We start from the raw sequence: 18,544 nt of genomic DNA on the forward strand, positions 1-18,544 counted from the left end.
TATCGTATATGTATGTTCTGTTTCCTTTCTGTAATGTGGGGAATATTTAGACAAGTGTCGATGTAGATCTGCATCTTTATAAGTTGTAAATGTTAAAGCCCGAACTAAATTTTTCCATCATGTACTTTTCATAATTCCAAGAAGTGTATTGACAAGTGCAGTGTGAATAAATACATTAGCGTTTTGTTTAGTGAAAACATTTATTCTCATTTCGTCTGAAGGATTGAACGTTGATGCAGTGGTGAATCTTGTTCCTATGTGTTGATATAGATGTATGGTGGGATAATTTCACAAATAGGTCGAAAATAATAATCAAATCTTATGAAAATTACAGTAAAAACTAAATATTACTTATATACCTAAACACACTCATGGATCTGTGCCTGAGGTTGTTTCAGTTCCCTAATACTATTTAACTTGATCCCTCTTATTTCAATTAGTTTTCTTTTGTTTTAGAGTACATCTCGTTGTTATATGTTCCGTTACCTATGCAGTCAATGGCATATTTCATCAAAGTTTACTTGGATTTGCGCGAGCATTTTCTAAATTGTATGACCCTTTTTGACATTCTACCAGCGTTCCCGACACGATTTAATCAAATAGAACGCACCTAAATTGTAAAGTGCTTGTCTATTCTGGGTCAACAAATTTAAATGTAATTTAGTAAAACATAAATTGTTCTGTGAAATAGATCATGCAGCATCTTTACAAAATAGCTGATGATAAACGTGGAATTTCAAATAACCTGTATTACTAACCGTTTCTCGGTAGAGAGATTTACAGAAAATTATCAAATGCAGACCACTTTACAATTATATGTAGATGTTGACATTAATGATCATGTGACGTTTAAACTATATACAAATCTATAAAACTTAACACCCAGACTAATTTGATTATGTGTATCACATTGCATTAACTAAAAGGGGGAATTGAATGTTGTATTGGTTTAAAAGTAATGTCTATATTGAATAAAATACTTTGTTTACTAGAATTATGAAAAAAAAAGTTGTATGATACAACTATCTTCTATTGTACACTTTTATAGTTTATTGAAATAATGCACTGTTATACCCTTAAATGGTGTTTATGACTTTCATAAAATCCTAATAGCACATTACATAACACATCACAAAAATAATAAAAAGATATCAATTTATATATAGGTACATATCATGTAGTTGTTTTTAAAATATACACCCTCCTCAGTGAGGATATGTATTCCTCATTGTCGAGATAATCATAATAAAAGATATTTGGGATTTTGCTAAACTTCTCGACATTTTGATATTGAAACATAGATATATTTGATTAAAATAATATGTCGACAGTAACGATTTATTTTGTTTGTCTCAAAAAGTGAGTTTTTTGGGTGAATTGTTTTGTTAACAGGATGATCTTGAAAATGCAATGCAATCTGTGATATGATTTTTAACAACTGTTCATGAATATATTCATATAAATACAATAGTGAAATGACACGTCTTATTTTAATGTAATTCACTAATTCCAGGGAAGTTGTGAGATTTAGTGCAAACTGGATTTGTGCCTTACGCCCTAACCTGTTTTCTACAAGTACATCATATGAACCAAAATAATTATTATTTTTCACAATCATAAAACAAGCAAGGCAGTAAACATGCAATATTGAGTTCGTTGTTTCATAGCACAGGCAGTTAATCGTTTGAGTTAACTTTTTCTGGATCTCGACCTGTCTTCTTTTAAGCTTGATCATTTCCAATAATTAAAAAAAACATATAAAAATATACAATAATGATTGGAACAGATTTGGGTATTAGAGTTCTAAACGGTACAACAAAAACACAAGCACTATCACAGAAGTGACAAGAATGTATAATTAGTACACGGATGCCCCACTTGTACTTGAATTTTCTATGTTCAGTGGACCGTAAATTTAAGATCATAACTCTAATTTGGCATTTAAATTAGAAAGATCTGAATATATCATTGGGAACATGTGTACTAAGTTTCAACTTGATTGGACTTTAACTTCAACTTAACCTACCTTGATCAAAAACTTAAACCTAAAGCGGTAAATACAGACGGACAAATGAACGAACGAACGAAAGGACAAACGAATAAACGGACGCATAGTCCGAAAAAAACATGTTCTTAAGTGGGACATAATAAAAAGAAAAGTGTGACAGAAAAACCAGCTATGAATACTAGACTTTCTTATATGACACCATGATAACTACATTATCTGCTGAAGAAGTCAAAAGTGTATTCGTCAATAGTAGGATTATTATGGGCACATTTTTTGAAAGAAACAATAAAAAAATGGATTTTGAAAATAAATCAAGATTCTACTTATTACATATATATTATTGAATTAAGCCTTGTTCAACTGATTTGCCGTTACACCGCTTTTCTATATTAGGGAAGGGTTGAACGTTCACAAACATTCAGAAGCTTGTAATTTAGTGGTTGTCTTTGGTTTATGTCCGTCAAAAAGGTGTTTTGCAAATTGAATTGTTATATATCAGACTGTTCTGTTCTTGTTTGAATTGTTTCCAATTTTTCATGTCTGGGTCTTTTATAGATTACTATACAGAATGAGGTTTTCTGATTGTTAAAGGCTTATATTTGCTTATATCCCAGTTCATATGTCATATGGTGGATATTTGTCAGTTTACTTTCGATCTATGAGTTTTGAAATGTCCCTCTGGTATCGTTCACCCTTCATTTATCTTATTGGCAATCATAATAAGTCTCCTTGTTTTTACATCATTTATACTCAAAATATATGTACCAGGTTTTTTTTTTTTTTCTTTCATCTTTTTAATGATATTTTTCTACATAAATTTTTCAGAATTGTAAAGGTTTTATGTAACAAAAAGAAGTACAGTAACACTGCATGTACTTCAAAATACTACAGTTATCACAAGTTTTATGAATGAATAAATAAAACCCCTTCGATGTTAACATCCTGGTTACAACCGTTCAACTTATAACTTCCGATAGGTTTTGTAGTATATTTTATTTTTATAAATTATTTGAATGAAAGGTTGTAATTTTAAAAGTGTTATACTGGAAATTTTAAATTGCCTATTCACACTTACGTTGTTTCATTTTTTTCCTTTGTATCAATTGTTTAGTGAAGTGCGACCGTTCGATTATGGAGCAGATTTTCGTTCCTTGTAGTCTATATTTCCAGCTTAAGATAAATGAAAATTACATTATATCAAACTTACTATTTACAAAGAAAAGACACATTCTTTGACAATAGAAACATATTTTAAACTGGGATACATTTCGTTTTTTATATATTTTTTGAAAGAGGTTTAACGAATTTAAAGGAAACAGTGTACAATCATTACCCATATTCGACAGGTGCAAACTTGTCACTGAATTTAAAAAAAAACAAAGCTACTAAATATCAAAACAATCACCGTAATAACAAAATGATTGATCGATTATTGGATGAATATTGTCCAGTGGCAAATATTTTGTGCATGTTCAGAACGATATATTACAATCTGAAACGATTCAAAGAGAAAACCAAAATCATGTTATAGGCTTATAATATTAAGATAAAAATAACCATGGAGACTGCCACCGACAAACACTAGACTACATACGCTAAACTGGGGACAGGTTAATACGAATCTTTATGAATGGAGATGTTCTCGTTTTGGATTTGATCTACTGATTCTCTTCTCTCTTTTTATTTTCTATCACATTTGTGAAAGGAATTTAGAGTGTAAATGTAATCAACATTTATATAACTTATTTCAAAAACATAGTAGTAATTATTACATGTCATGATAAATAAGAAACCGTCATTTATTTCAATGAATGAAGAATCTTTAGAATATGATATATAATCAAACCAATTATTGAATAAAGTATGTCTCAAATAATCAATGATTATATCATAACATATATATTGGACAAAAGATATATATTTTGTGTAAGGTTATTTAAGAAGGTGGATAGATTTTCACAGAAATTATTTTGTTAGAATCTAAATTGTTTCTCCAGTTTAACACGATTTTATTTTGTATAGATTTTGATTGAATCTGAAAGCATGTTTACATTATTATTGGAGTGTGTATCATTCTTTTCAAATTTATTGTTTGGAGCATAATTGATTAAAGATTTATTGTAGGCGTCGGTTTGGCATGGTGGTTTTTGTACCTAAAACTAAAAAACAAGTTTACTGTCATATTAATATAAATAGCCTACTGCGCAGAGAAGTATTTTTTAGGTGACCTAGATTTCTCTGGAATAAAGACGACCTGTAATTTGAAGACCATTTGATATTCTGAGGGAAGTGTTTGGTAACTGATTATTTTTTCATCTGTGCTATCCATGCTATTTTTTTCAACATTATAATTTGTTTCCAGTTTTGTAAATAATCATTTTCTGTATTTGTGTTGCAGAATATTTTTGTTTTCATTTCTTTCTAGGGCAGGATATCCATCCCCTCCCCCGAAGAAATTAAATTCAAAGGTCGACTCTTAACTAAAGTGTCATTGATGATACCTGAATTAGAAGAAAAAAAACGTTGAAAACTAAAGTTTGCTTAAAAGGCACAAATACATCATCTGTTGAAAATACCACTATGCATTCTGTTCCAATTATAAACATTTTTTTAATCCCCTTTCCCCCGAAAAAAAATGTTAACATAATTCATCTTACTTTTTTTGTGGGAGAAAAAACTAAATAGAATTTCTGCCTGGGGATATTTATGTTCAATCAAATCCTTATTAGATAAATGGCTGTTCCTCATAATTATGTTAGAATAATGTTCTACTGTGTGATTCGATTTGGCTTCGGTTTTACATTATTTTAGAAGAATGAATTGAATGGGGGAAAATCCAAATTATCTGTGCCGTTGTTCCATTCATATGATTCATAAAATATAGGCTTGTACGTAAATATATATTTTACATCCTCGACATTCACATGGTTTTAACCCAAATTATGCTGAACAGATGAGTAACTAAAATGAAATAGCAGGCTGTACAAAATAATGTTGACATTTTAATATCTACTTATTTATAAATAATGTATTTGTACATTAAATAGATCTGTAAACGTTACTACACCGTTGTATATCTTTCGCATATTTTTATAATAGGTTTGCTGTTTAAAGACAGAAGGTTAATTGGAATTGATGCGTAATAATTGAATAGGATCGCACGAAAATGATGCATATTTCCATTTTATCATCAACAAAGCCACAAGGAAGATAAGTTGTTAAATGACAAACATCGTATAATTATATGGTTTTGTATTCTTAACTTATTTACTGATTCAAAAATGGTTCTTGTCCAAAATATACATAAAAATTTGGCACCACTGGCCTGACCAGCATCCGATTACACATAAAAATAACGATAGACACATAAATTGTTCTGCAGGATGATGTCAAAAAATAAGAAACCATATCTTACCCTCCACCCATCCCCTGCTGTGGAACCGTAGCTCTTATTAGGTCGTAATGATATTTTTTACAATTTACCGACAATAGATCAGCTATTGTCAAAAAATATCATAAAGGCTATGGTTCCGGTTTCCGCGGATACCCGCCCTATCAAAATTTATATAGATTAAACAGATATTTTTTTCAAATATTAGAAAATATTATTCGTATTCCTACAAGTTTTCTGAATGAAGGGTCGAGATACATTTAACTGTAGGGGCAACCAATTGAGTTCTGGCATGGTTCTATCTGTAAAAAGATAGTCTGTTCCAAGACGGGATGAAAATGAATATTCTGCAACACTAAATGTATGAAATAAGTGTGTAATTTAGTGAAAGAGCATGTTTAGCGACAGAAGAAAATGAAATAAATCTACTTACCTCTCCAAACCACCACAAAACAAAAATTGTACAGAACAAACACATTTAAAACAAACTCTACAAAAAGCGTTTAAGATGATATATTTTAATTTGAAAACCTTTTTGTAACATTCATCATGTAATCGTTGTACAAAAATCAATCAATCGTAAAGCAAAAGTTTCAAAGGAAATGACAATGCACATAAATTGATGATTGTAAAAAACCTTTCACTTCAATTTGTTTTATTTTCATAACTAACATGTCATGATAATTTTGAAATACAACGTGAAAAAAAAAATTACAGCTTAAAAAAACATGGGGTTCATCTTTTCGGTCATCAACTTTTTTCTAGGTAAAGAAGTTGTACCGAACATTCCATTGTGAAATTGCGTAATATTGTATATGTAATATTGTCTGTTACTTGGTGATTTATTAACAGGTAGAAGCTATGAATTGATAGGTGTCCCTCTGTTATCCAACTTTTTAGGTTAATAGCGTACACTGCTGTAATTATGTTTCACAAATCCATTTCAATGTAATGGGTACATGTATATAACATTAAAAAAAATCCACAAGAATAAAAATCAACTTTGAATTCAGGCCCCCCCGGGTAAGACGTTTTCTGACCAAGACAAGCCTCGTCAGTGACTTAAAGTCTCACTAGATTTCCAGTTTGTTTATTTGTTGAATAATAACTTACATATAAGTTTGCAATGCAATATTCTAATTACCTTGAGATCGGTTACAGCAAATAAAAAAAAAACATTATTTAGTATAGATAGAGAGAAACTATAACCTTAAGATTTATAGATACTTTTAACAACTAGTATATTAAAAGGTTAAGTAAACTGTTTATACAATACACTGGCCTGTATCAATGTTTATTTTTCCTGATATTTTAGTTTTTATTTCACTTTCTTTTTTTTCAACAACCATATACAGTTATAATAATTATTTCTTAATGAAAGAAAATTAATGCTTACACGTGTGTATATTTTGTGCATATATTCAACTGTTAAATATATCCGGTTTACTACTCCCACAATTGCATTCTAAGTAATGGTTTATATAGGTTTTCCGGATCAAATTCTATTTTTAAATCTGGAAATCACCGACTTGTCACATATATGTAACTTATTTTTCGTGGCCACTTCATTTTAAAATCGTACTTGCTTATAATTGTACAACAAATAAGAATGTTTCATTTTGGTCACAAATCCGTCGACGTAAGCTTATGTGAGGGAGTCATGACTGTAGCAACACCAGATAATGATATACTTGGTAAGAAGCTTAAGGATATGAAAGCTAAATTAAAAAAATACTTTATAAATCATCTGTTTTTATTTGCGTTTCTTCATCTGATGTTTCTATATTTTTTTAATACTTACATATATTTTTTTCAGTATCAATTGAAATTCGCCACATGTTGAAGGTGACTAAGAAAGATGGAAACTTGACCGTTTATTATGTGGAGAAGAAGAAGAACAAAACTTTAAATATGAAGACGATCTCTCTGAATGCTGACTTTGAGGATATACAAAATCTGTATTGTGATTTGGATGCTAAATTCAAAGGTAATTCCGTCAAAATGCACTCTTCAATGTTTAAACAATGGTCGGGTTTATTTTTTATCTGGCATGTTCCAATAAATTTGGTTGATTAGAAGTTATAATTGTTTATTTACTTTATTTGTTTAGGTAAACATACATATATACATTGTATATTATAATTTTAGCTATAAAAAAAATCGTAAAAAAAAATTATTTGATTATATAACTGAATATTAAAACATGCATATTTTATTACTACAGGTCGTCCAAAAAATTTGTTAGTAATTATCAATCCTAATGCGGGAAAGAAGAAGGGAATTAAGGTGTATAAGAAGATCGCAGATTCTCTGTTTCAACTTTGTGATGTTAAATTGGACATAATTGGTAAGTTTGGCTTTTTAACTATTGACAATATTTATACAAGGCTTAAATCAGTAAGGTAAAACTAGTATCAAATTGTGTCCTATTCATTTGTATATTTTACAAATATGTTAACGGTAGACGACCATACGGTATGAGAGTTTCTCATTGTTACGGGGCTTTCTCATTGTTACGGTTGCCTATAATTGCTTACATTTACTTCATTTGCACTTTAGTCGATAGTTGTGTCATTGGCAATCATATATTATCATGAGTTATATATAATATAAGATTTTTTTTTATAGTGACTTGTTTAAATTTTCTTATAATTTTCTTTCAGTAACAAATAGACAGAATGAACCCACGGAGATTTTAAAGAACTACGATCTTTCAAAGATAGACGGGTACGTGTAGAGAATAAATTAATTAAAGATACTACTTGTTAAAGTGGATCAGTATATAAAAAAAACATTCAATACCAGTTTACTTATTGAAAGACGCAAATACTTTATTCAATTTACATAAAGAACAAAATATAAAAAATTGGAATAAAAGCTGCACTATTTTGACTATGATATTTGCAGATTTTTGTAGGTTGATATTTAGATAGATCAGAAAGTCCGTTATTGTTTAGACATTTACCTTCAGTTCTTTGTTATGCGATATTTTAATAGATCAGAATGGCCTTTATAGATGTATACCTTTCATTAATTAAGTTACATTACTTTATAGGATTGTCACAGTAGGAGGCGATGGACTATACTGTGAGTGTATGAACGGATTGGTCAAGAGGATACAACAAGACAACAGTGTAAACCTTGATAATCACAACGCTGATATTGTTTCGTCTGTTCTTCCTATTGGCATCATTCCAGCAGGCTCCGGTGACGTCATCGTTCAATATCTCCATGGAACGAGATGCGCACGTACTGCTGTTTTGCATATCTTATTAGGAAACCATGTTGATTCCAATATTGTCAGTGTGCATGCAGGAAGACATTTGTTATCCTACTCAGCCTTAGTTCTTGGATTTGGACTGTTTGGTGATATGATGCACGACTGTGAAAAGTTTAGATGGATGGGACCTTCCCGATACAACAGTAAGCCATTTTATTTATTTTTTAGTAAATATTGTTAATTAATTAACCTTTACCTCTATTTTTGTCATTGTTACTTCATGTTATTACTATTTTGTAAAAATAGTACGTCACTTTTCTTTTTCAAGTAAAATTTGACAGTATTGTGTTTTCCTTTTAATTGTCATTTTTTTACAAGAATGTTTTCCCAATTGGTGTTTAAACGTATCCCAGAAAGAGATAATTGAGGGACATTCAAACTCAAACTGCATGTAGGATTGTACTTACGACATACGGAACATATAAGAATATGACATGAGCATATAGGCCGACATTAAAGAGAACATAATCACTTACATAGAATATGTTGTGTAAAATTATCCAACAGTTGCCTCTCATAGAATATGTAGTGTAAAATTATACAACAGTTGCGTCTCATAGAATGTGTAGTGTAAAATTATCCAACAGTTGCCTCTCATAGAATATGTTGTGTAAAATTATCCAACAGTTGCCTCTCATAGAATATGTTGTGTAAAATTATCCAACAGTTGCGTCTCATAGAATGTGTAGTGTAAAATTATCCAACAGTTGCCTCTCATAGAATATGTAGTGTAAAATTATCCAACAGTTGCCTCTCATAGAATATGTAGTGTAAAATTATCCAACAGTTGCCTCTCATAAAATGTATTTCCTGTAAAATAAAACAATTTTAAAAAAAGATTTATTATGTCTAACTTCTGTGTTATCTGCATGTTTCCCTTGTAGTAATTCCATTGGGAAGTATGTTGAAGAGGAGAGAGTTTGACGTAGAAGTAGAATACTATCCTTTAACACAGAATGAAAAGCCCAAACAAGCACGTTTATATGGGAGACAGGTCTCGTTACCAAATGGCTCTGTATCACAGTCAAAGTTACAGAGAAAGCAAAGAACTAAATCTTCTTCCGATCTGCAGAAAGAAAATTCTGTTAATGAAGGTATATATGTAAATTTTGCACTAGCATAATTATATTTTGAATTCATAATTTAGCTTTATAATAAGAAAAACAATATATGTTATTAGAATTATGTATGTTGTACAACATCTTAATTAAGTTTTGCAGCATATATTTTGATTAAAAATATCGAATTCAAACTTTCGGAGTTGCAGAAATGGATTTTAAATAAATCTGTTTGTCGAAGTAAAAAATAGACCTCATGATTTATTTTTAAGGTACAATATTGATACATGTATGTTTACAAAAGTGTAGTTTATTTTTGAAGTATAAAATTAAAAGTATTGTTTGCTAATCTTTTTTACTTAGTATATAATGAATAAATCAATATTATTATTTTTTTAGATAAGACCATTTTGTTTCCAGATTTGGTAAAAGAAGAAGGCAGGATATATGCCGTCGATTCCCATGCTATTATGATGAAAGAAAAGTCCGGTAGAATGATGCCTCATTTTGGTCAAAATTCCCTGATGGTGTATACTACACACAAATGTACATTGCCAGACCACGTGTCTCAGCTAACTAAAGTTAAAAATGAAAAACTAGATTGTGTATGTATCATTCGTTTAATAGAGTAAAATATCACAAATCATTTCAATAATGTTGACCTGAAAAACAAATTATTTTACATGCAGACAAATTATAAGAATAATTTTATCATATGTCATAACATGTGTTGATTTGAAGCAATGTAAACGTTAATGTTATTGTTTAAACAAATGATGCCCAAATTAAACAAAAAATACATAATTGTCAATTATTATATTGCTACTGTTCTTGATAAATTTTATCATTTCATTGATAAATATATAATGTATCTTTTGTTTGCAGTATGACTACAAGTTCGTCAGCAAACATGAAGTATCTGGTTACAGAGTCAAGTTGCTTAATGCAACTGTAAATACAGCTGGTAACAACAAGGCCCTTCAGAAAGACTATTATATCAACTGTGATGGAGAATGTATCCGTTTAAAAGAACCAGTATTCAATGTCAAATTGCACAAAAACGCAGTGAAATTTTTTGGAGACTTTGCAGATTGAGACGACAACCCCATATGTCGTGACTTATCAATTTGACATAAACAGTCATATTTAGAACGATCTTTCACACTGGGTGCCAGTATGATTTGCTCAGAGAAGATATACCATCGTAATCTGACATATAATCAGTAAGCAGAATACATGGAGGTTAGTGGATTTAGAAGCGTTGATGTATAATTGCTGAAAACATATAATTGGTCATGAGTTTTACAAGTTGTTCTGTTGATGAACTAAAAACTATGACTTCGATTGCATTTTGTTTTCAAATAAAAATTGTACGAAATGAAACGTTATTATCAGTATCAATAGTTTGTATCAATACTCAGATATCATATTCTGTTCGATTTTGTTTTGCGGTGTTCGTTACTGTTTTTCATTTTATAGCTAAGCTTTTTGGGTAGATAGCTAGATTTTGGCTTTTTCAAGAATCTAAGTGGAAATTTTGTCATTCGAATTTTATTTTATATAATAATTCTGGCGGATTGACTTTTGTCTTTTTTCTAACTTGTGTGATGTTTTGGTTCACTGTCTTTGCCAACCTTAAATCAATTAATATTCTGAGATGTAGGGTAAACGTAACCGGGACAACAACATTACCACACAATACTAAATGTGTATCTTGTTTGTCGGGTCTTTAAACAGCTGTGTGCAAAAGACAAATAGCTATATGCAATGTCTTGCCATGCTCAAAAAGGTCCTTTTGTCTAGAAGTATTGAATGGTGAAGGTACTCAATATTCATCCTTTTTTATCTAAAAGGATTTAAACAAGGTACGGAAAAAGTCTACAAAATAAAAAGTGAAATAATACAATACTAGATAATGTGATTAGTAAATTTCGAACATCAATGCCACAATCAGGACATAACTACACGATTTAACGCTATGCCTCAATGATACCAACTAACTAAACAGATGTATACGTCCAACCAACAAAGGCAAATGTATACATACGCCAAAAAGAAACAGATTTATACTGTGGATAAAAAAAACCAGATGAATACTATGGACCAGCAAAACAAATATATGCGACCGACCAAAAAGAAGATATATACGACCAACCAAAATATCAGATGTATGCGTCCGACCAGACATATCACCCTTAGACTTCCTGACAACAAGAAAACAAAAACTTTGGGTAATGTGAACTTCAAAAACGTCATTGATAATAACGGAATGGTAATCAAATCATTCTTCCTATTTCAACAGAAAACATATAAAGAACAGAAAAACGTACAAATGGTAATTTTGAAGACAACTATTGTAGTCGTGTCTTAAACTGTACATGTAGCTCTAGGTGATAAAAGAAGGACGAAAGATACCAGAGGGACAGTCAAACTAATATATCGAAAATTAACTGACAACGCCATGGCTAAAAATGAACAGGACAATCAGATAAACAATATGACACATGACACAACATAGAAAACTAAAGAATAAACAACACGAACCTCACCAAAAATTAGGGGTGATCTCAGGTGCTCCGGAAGGGTAAGCAGATCTTGCTCCAAATGTGGCACCCGTCGCTTATGAGATAACAAATCCGGTAAATAGTCTAATTCGGTAGGTCTTATTTATAAAAGGGAAGGGGATTGTAGTTACGACATAAGGAACATATCCGATATCATTTGTGAAACGGTTATTCCATAACGGTCAACCAACTCGTGATGGCGTCCGTAGAATTTACAAAGAGATGATTTCAACTTCACCATTTGGAACTCTTGATTTAATAGCTTCCTGGTGAGCAACAACCCTCTATCAAGAAAACCATGATAGGGAATGCAAGCACAGGAATATCATTGTCAGTTTCTAGATGTAAGTAAAGAAATGAGTCCGACTTAACTGTATCTGTTGAATCCTTTATTTCTAGTTCAATGGGATAGATGCGTTCGACATAGTCACCAAATTTTAAATTATTTCCACTACAAAAGTCTAAAAGTCTGAAAAGACCAGTTTTTGTCTTAATTTGCATGAACTTTTACTCGACATTCTCCAAAAGTATGACTTGTGTCTTAATTTTTCTTGACGAATTCTCATTTATATCAAATTTGTATGAAATTTATTTGACTTATTCTCGACATTCTGAATATTGTCTTAAAATGTCTTTACAAATTCTTGACATTTGAATACTGTCTTGAAATTTCTCGACATGTTCTCGACATTCTGTTTTTTTTCTCAGTATGGCTTGACATATTCTGAAAATGTTGAATTGTGTCTTAAATTTACTTGACAGTTCTGAGTTTTACAAATCATGACCAATATTCATGATATAACTTTAATATGTATTTCTCTTTATATAATATACTGTTGTTTCAAGTTACACTTCAATAATAAAAAATGGGCATGTAAAATAAATGAAAATTTGGGTAAATAAATATCTTTACAAATGCAAATATGGCTATGAAATCTAATGTATAAAATAATTCAAATGTGGGTGTGTTGATATAAAACAATTGCAAATTGGTTTTTAAATAATTACAAATTTTGATTACTTAATTTTACAAATTAAATGATTAAAACCAATCATACTGTAGACATATTTCATTCTACATTCATAATATTCAATTTTTATATGGTAAATAATTATTGTACCAACATATGGTTTATTGAAATAGTAAATTATGATGATATACAAATGATTCATTTAACAGAAGAAAATTTGTGTAATGTCATCCGTTGGAATATATATTAAGTATTACACATGGACAGGATGTTCCAATAAATTTAAGATATTCCACACACCAGATTACATGCAACTGTCAAATAGAAATTACTGCTTTGCCAGTAATAAGCTTATAAGTTGACCTACTATGCCAAACCAATTTTAAGATTTTGTTCATAGATGTAAATGAAAAAAAAAGGAATTAAAATTGATTTTCTTCATGAAAATTATGAAATTATTTTAACATAAAAAAATTTTGAATATTTCCCAAAGATTAAAAGAAAAATATTAACTTCTCCAGGAATAATAAAAAAAATGTATTTATAATGGGTCCATTGTAACTGCCTACAAGACACCTATTTTAGTAAAGCAAATTTGACTGGCAGTTTTGCGAACGGCAAATATCGAAATACTGTTTGTCAGTAACCTTAACTTATATTCCAAGTGAAAATAATTTATTAAACGTTTAATAAAAATAAATCAAAATTAAACTACATTGGGGGTTATTCCAACTTAGTTGCACCAAAAGGGTATCTTACTATACCAAATTAATCATTGATTCTTCAAAGTTTAGTTTAGTAATAGTAAATATATAACAGCAATAGAATGTCATAAACAGTGCAGAATAAGTCTGTTCACATTTTAAGGCGAAATTTATACTGTTGAGATAGTGTCAAGACATATTTAAGACTGTAAAGAATGTGTCGAGACATATTCAGACATTTTTTAGAATGTCAAGAATATGTCAAGACAAATCGAGACATTATTAAGAATGTCAAGAATATGTCAAGACAAATCGAGACATTATTAAGAATGTCAAGAATATGTCAAGACAGATCGAGACAAATTTAAGACAGTCAAGAATTCGTCGAGACTAATCCAGACTCTTATCAGATGATACAGGAAGTGTCGAGAAATTTTAAGACAATGTTCATACTGTCAAGACACTTGTCAAGAAAAATCAAGAACCTTATTAGACAAATTCATACTATGTCAAGAACTTTTTAAAATGATTTAGACAAATTAAAAATGTCCAGTAAAAATTCATGCAAATTCAGACAAAAACTGGTCTTTTCAGACTTTTTGACTTTTGTAGTGTTCGTGAAAGAACATCATCTATATAGCGGAACGTAGAGTTAAAGGATATTGCTAACTTCTCTTTTTGTCCTAAGAAGTTTCTTTGTGCAGTCAGTCTCATAATAATTAAAGAAACAATTCGTTCCCATTAGAATGTCGATAGACTGTTGAAAAACACGTCCTTCGAACGTAACAAATATAATGTCAATCAGGAAATCAAGCATCTTGATAATGTCAATTTCAGAGATTTTGTTGTTTGAATCAGAGTGATCTTTTACAAAGTAGGATTTATTCCTTCCTAAGACAAAATAATTGTATCTTCGTTGGCCATTCTTTTTTTATGAAACAAAGCAATACCAACTCCAGTGGCGGATCCAGGGGGAGGGTTCCGGGGGTTGGAACCCCCCTTTTTTTGGACGATCAATGCATTTGAATGGGGACATATAGTTGGAAATCCCCCTTTTGTCCTGGGTTGGGAACCCCCCCCCCCCCAGCCCTTTTTAAAATGGCTGGATCCGCCCCTGAACTCTCTAAATTTGTCTTTTAGTTTGGAATGTGGAATACTAGTATAAAGTGTAGAAAATTCAAATGTTTTAATACTATTACAATATAAAAGAGAGTTAGATTGTATGTACTCTAAAAGATTTTGATAAGAGTGGATGTTAACCAAAAAAAGAAATATTGGAAGGTTATTTATTTTTTTTTTTTGCCTTAAAGTTTCCCGTTATGTGTTTTAAATTATAAAAAGACTGCAACTTGTAAAACAAACAAAAAATGCAGTATCTGTTTCTTTGGTTTTAATCAGGCATTTATTTATAAGAAAGTGTAATACATTGTGATTTATCTAAAAGATTTTCGAACGCGTAGTTATATTTGGTATTTCAAACACTTCATTGCTATCTATATAATTATATATTTATATATTACATCTTAATAGTTTAGATTTATCATAATAGACTGACGTGATAAACTTGTGACTACCTTTGAATTTGTTATTTTTGTATCAATTACTGAATAATGTGGATTTTCAAACTGTAATTTTTTATTTATTATTTTCTAATGAATTTTCTTTCATCTGGTAGACTCGAGCTTGTTTTTTAAAAATAGGAACACCAAAAAAATATTTAAAAATAGGAACACCAAAAAAATATTTAAAAAAAGGAGCACGAAAGAAGTACCGCAATCACTTTAGTTTTGAGCGTTGTTGGTTGCTTATCTTTGTAACTCCTTCAAGTTTCAGGAATGTCTATCACGTTTTGCTCTATGAATTATCAGCATGTTTTTTCTTATTTTCTGATGAAGTAACTTTTGTTCTTATCTTATCTTGACACCCCATGAGTGAAGGATAATTAAAGCCTTGTCGTTGTCTGGTTGGTTTTTTTTTATGGTCCCCATTGATGTTTTCTCTCTTTTTATGTATACTTTTTTAACACAAACTGTTCATAGATAAAAATAAATGATACGTGTAGCAGATGCTAAATAATTTAAATCCATAATAATGTATATAATTCCTGGTATATGTATGGTTTTTTAGAAAAAAAATAGTGTGTCTGTAAATCGATCTTTCAAAAATAGTATAAAGTCATGCATCATTCTTTTCCCCTTAACACCGTAAATCTAAATATATAATTTGCGTATAGGTATTTTAGTTATAGGTTCTGTTTGTCTGGTGCAATTTACCAAACAATCAGGATCAGGAAATTGTTATTAAATGCTGAACCTACAATACTTATTGCCACTTGTATGTTAACAACATCTTTCCTGTTTAATATTAACGGTACATCTAAATATGGAAGTGATGCGTAATAAAGGAAGCAAATTCGTATTGTTTTGTCGACCACGACAGACTTATATATGGCTCTGAGTACCAAAATGGAACATAGCAAATTCCCGTTTTCTTCTCCTGCCTCTGGTGCATGGTGAATAATGTGACTGTGTATATAATTCAAATTATGTTTCATGTTTTCAGTTTTGTTGTGTATTGTTTTTATGGCCCATTTATGGGTATTATGTTTTCTGGTCTGTGGGTCCGTCTGTTCGTTCGTTCTTCCGTTCTTCTGTCCGTTCGTCCGTCCGTTCTTCCATCTGTCCCGCTTAAGGTTAAAGTTTTTGGTCGAGGTAGTTTTTATGAAGTTGAAGTCCAATCAACTTGAAAATTTGTACACATGTTCCTAATGATATGATTTTTCTAATTATAATGCCAAATTAGAGATTTTACCCCATTTTCACGGTCCACTGAACATAGAAAATGATAATGTGGATGGGGCATCCGTATACTTAGGACACATTCTTGTTTATAATATTGTAATTGCTTAATATAAAAATCACTGTACTGAATATTCCAATAATGGGTCTTTTATTGGAAATCAAACGCTTTATCAGTACGGGCCCGTACGTACATCTTAAGTAAAGTGAAAGCACTGAAACTATTTTGTTTATAGTTGTTTTTTACTCATGTATCTGTAATAAGTTAATTTTATTTATGAAATTACTATGTTGAAATAAACAATTCAATACAGATCAAACCCTTTTTAGGTTGGGTTGGGGGTTTTTTCTTTATTTTTTTTTCTGTTTTTTTCCCTCGATAATACGTGACATGTAGCGTTACATTTTACTTGCTCTATAAAGAAAACAGTGGGGGATCCGGAACTCTTTATAAAGGAAGGCAATGACTGTCATAAGAGGGAGCTCGCGACAGTCATACTTCAGTGATTCCCTATATAATCAAACACATTTTCCTTACAAATTGGTAGGCCTGGGAAACCTATGCCGCCTTGATCCCCCTTTGTAATTATCAAAACGTACTGTACGACAAAAACATGTCCCATAGTATTCCAATTTATATTCGAGACGTCTCTCACCAAGTGTTGATTTCGGGGATGTTTCAAAGGATTTCAAACATGGTCCCAAAAGGCAAAATAACACAATATCGAACTCCGAGGAAAACTTGACATGGAAATGCCCTAATCAAACGGCAAAATCAAAAGCTCAAACACATCAAACGAATGGATAACCAGTCATCTTCCTGACTTGGTACAGACATTTTCTGATGTAGAAAATGGTGGATTACACCTCTCCCTTCTATGACAGTCGCATAAAATTTCATAACATTGACAACAAAGTGTGAACAAAACAAACAGATATAGATGGTAGAAATTTTAAAAATAGGTTAACAGTTTTTTTTCAAATCTTAATCACTATAAAACAAAATATGCAGCAAAGAAAAACAAAAATGTATATACCCAAAGCATATAAGCAAAAATGGAAAGATAAGAATACAAACAAATCACCATAGAACAATAACACAATGAAGGTATGAATAAGTACCGAGCAAGGCCAAATCGATATTACCAAAATTATACAAAACCAGTGAATGTAATTATTTACAAAGAAAAATTATTAAAGAAAACATTAACACGGTATTAAGATGATGAATAATGACATTACCTAGAAAATAACTTCTTGAAGATTTATCAGGTACACCAGGCCCTTTAACATCGAGAACATATCCTTCAAGGATGTAACATCACCACGAACACTAGACACCAACGCAATGAGAACGCGTTACTTCATCTGAAAAAACACGAATTTGGGACAATACGAACAAGCACTTCTTGAATTCACTTAATCAGCAACACTTGAGACCAAGACAATAATCTTAATGGTATTCATCAAACACATATAAAATGATAGGTCAAATATATCAAACGAGGCAGCAATTCAAAATGAGGCCAGAGAAATGATTGAGAGAGTTTAAACCCCAGTTTACAAGCACAATAGTAACAATACACTAACCACTGAGTAATATACAAACCTATGAATACCATTAACAGCTATATTTGAATATTATCATACCGGATGTCTTTATATACGGTTACCATAGATGAAATGTTTTGTTTAAATATGGTTAAATATCAGGAGATGTTCGGTTGGCAGTAACTGAATTACACAGAAACGAAATAAATATAGTGGTCA

At 30.7% G+C, this 18,544-nt stretch overlaps 1 protein-coding gene across 2 annotated transcripts; it reads left to right on the plus strand.

The window, feature by feature from the left end:
• Nucleotides 1–6,770: 6,770 nt before the first annotated feature.
• LOC143063841 (ceramide kinase-like protein) lies at nt 6,771–11,120 on the plus strand. Of its 2 annotated transcripts, none has more exons than XM_076236247.1 (8): nt 6,771–7,093; nt 7,216–7,386; nt 7,624–7,746; nt 8,063–8,126; nt 8,455–8,822; nt 9,564–9,773; nt 10,158–10,342; nt 10,623–11,120. In XM_076236247.1, the coding sequence occupies exons 1-8, from the start codon at nt 7,009–7,011 to the stop codon at nt 10,830–10,832; spliced, it is 1,416 nt and encodes a 471-aa protein (XP_076092362.1). In that variant the 5' UTR covers nt 6,771–7,008; the 3' UTR covers nt 10,833–11,120. The 2 variants fall into 2 exon arrangements, with proteins under 2 accessions (XP_076092362.1, XP_076092354.1); XM_076236239.1 differs by having other exon boundaries at nt 6,772–7,093; nt 10,137–10,342.
• Nucleotides 11,121–18,544: the final 7,424 nt, after the last annotated feature.

The sequence above is a fragment of the Mytilus galloprovincialis genome, chromosome 1 (assembly GCF_965363235.1).
Source record: "Mytilus galloprovincialis chromosome 1, xbMytGall1.hap1.1, whole genome shotgun sequence".
Classification (NCBI taxonomy): Eukaryota; Metazoa; Mollusca; class Bivalvia; order Mytilida; family Mytilidae; genus Mytilus; species Mytilus galloprovincialis.

Bases quoted from the DNA above. Each gene is read 5' to 3' on its own strand.
- LOC143063841 (XM_076236239.1), top strand. From the start codon at position 7,009: ATGTTTCATTTTGGTCACAAATCCGTCGACGTAAGCTTATGTGAGGGA. The intron at 9,774-10,136 runs GTATATATGTAA...TTATTTTTTTAG, and splicing joins AGAAAATTCTGTTAATGAAG to ATAAGACCATTTTGTTTCCA. The intron at 10,343-10,622 runs GTATGTATCATT...TTTTGTTTGCAG, and splicing joins AAAATGAAAAACTAGATTGT to TATGACTACAAGTTCGTCAG.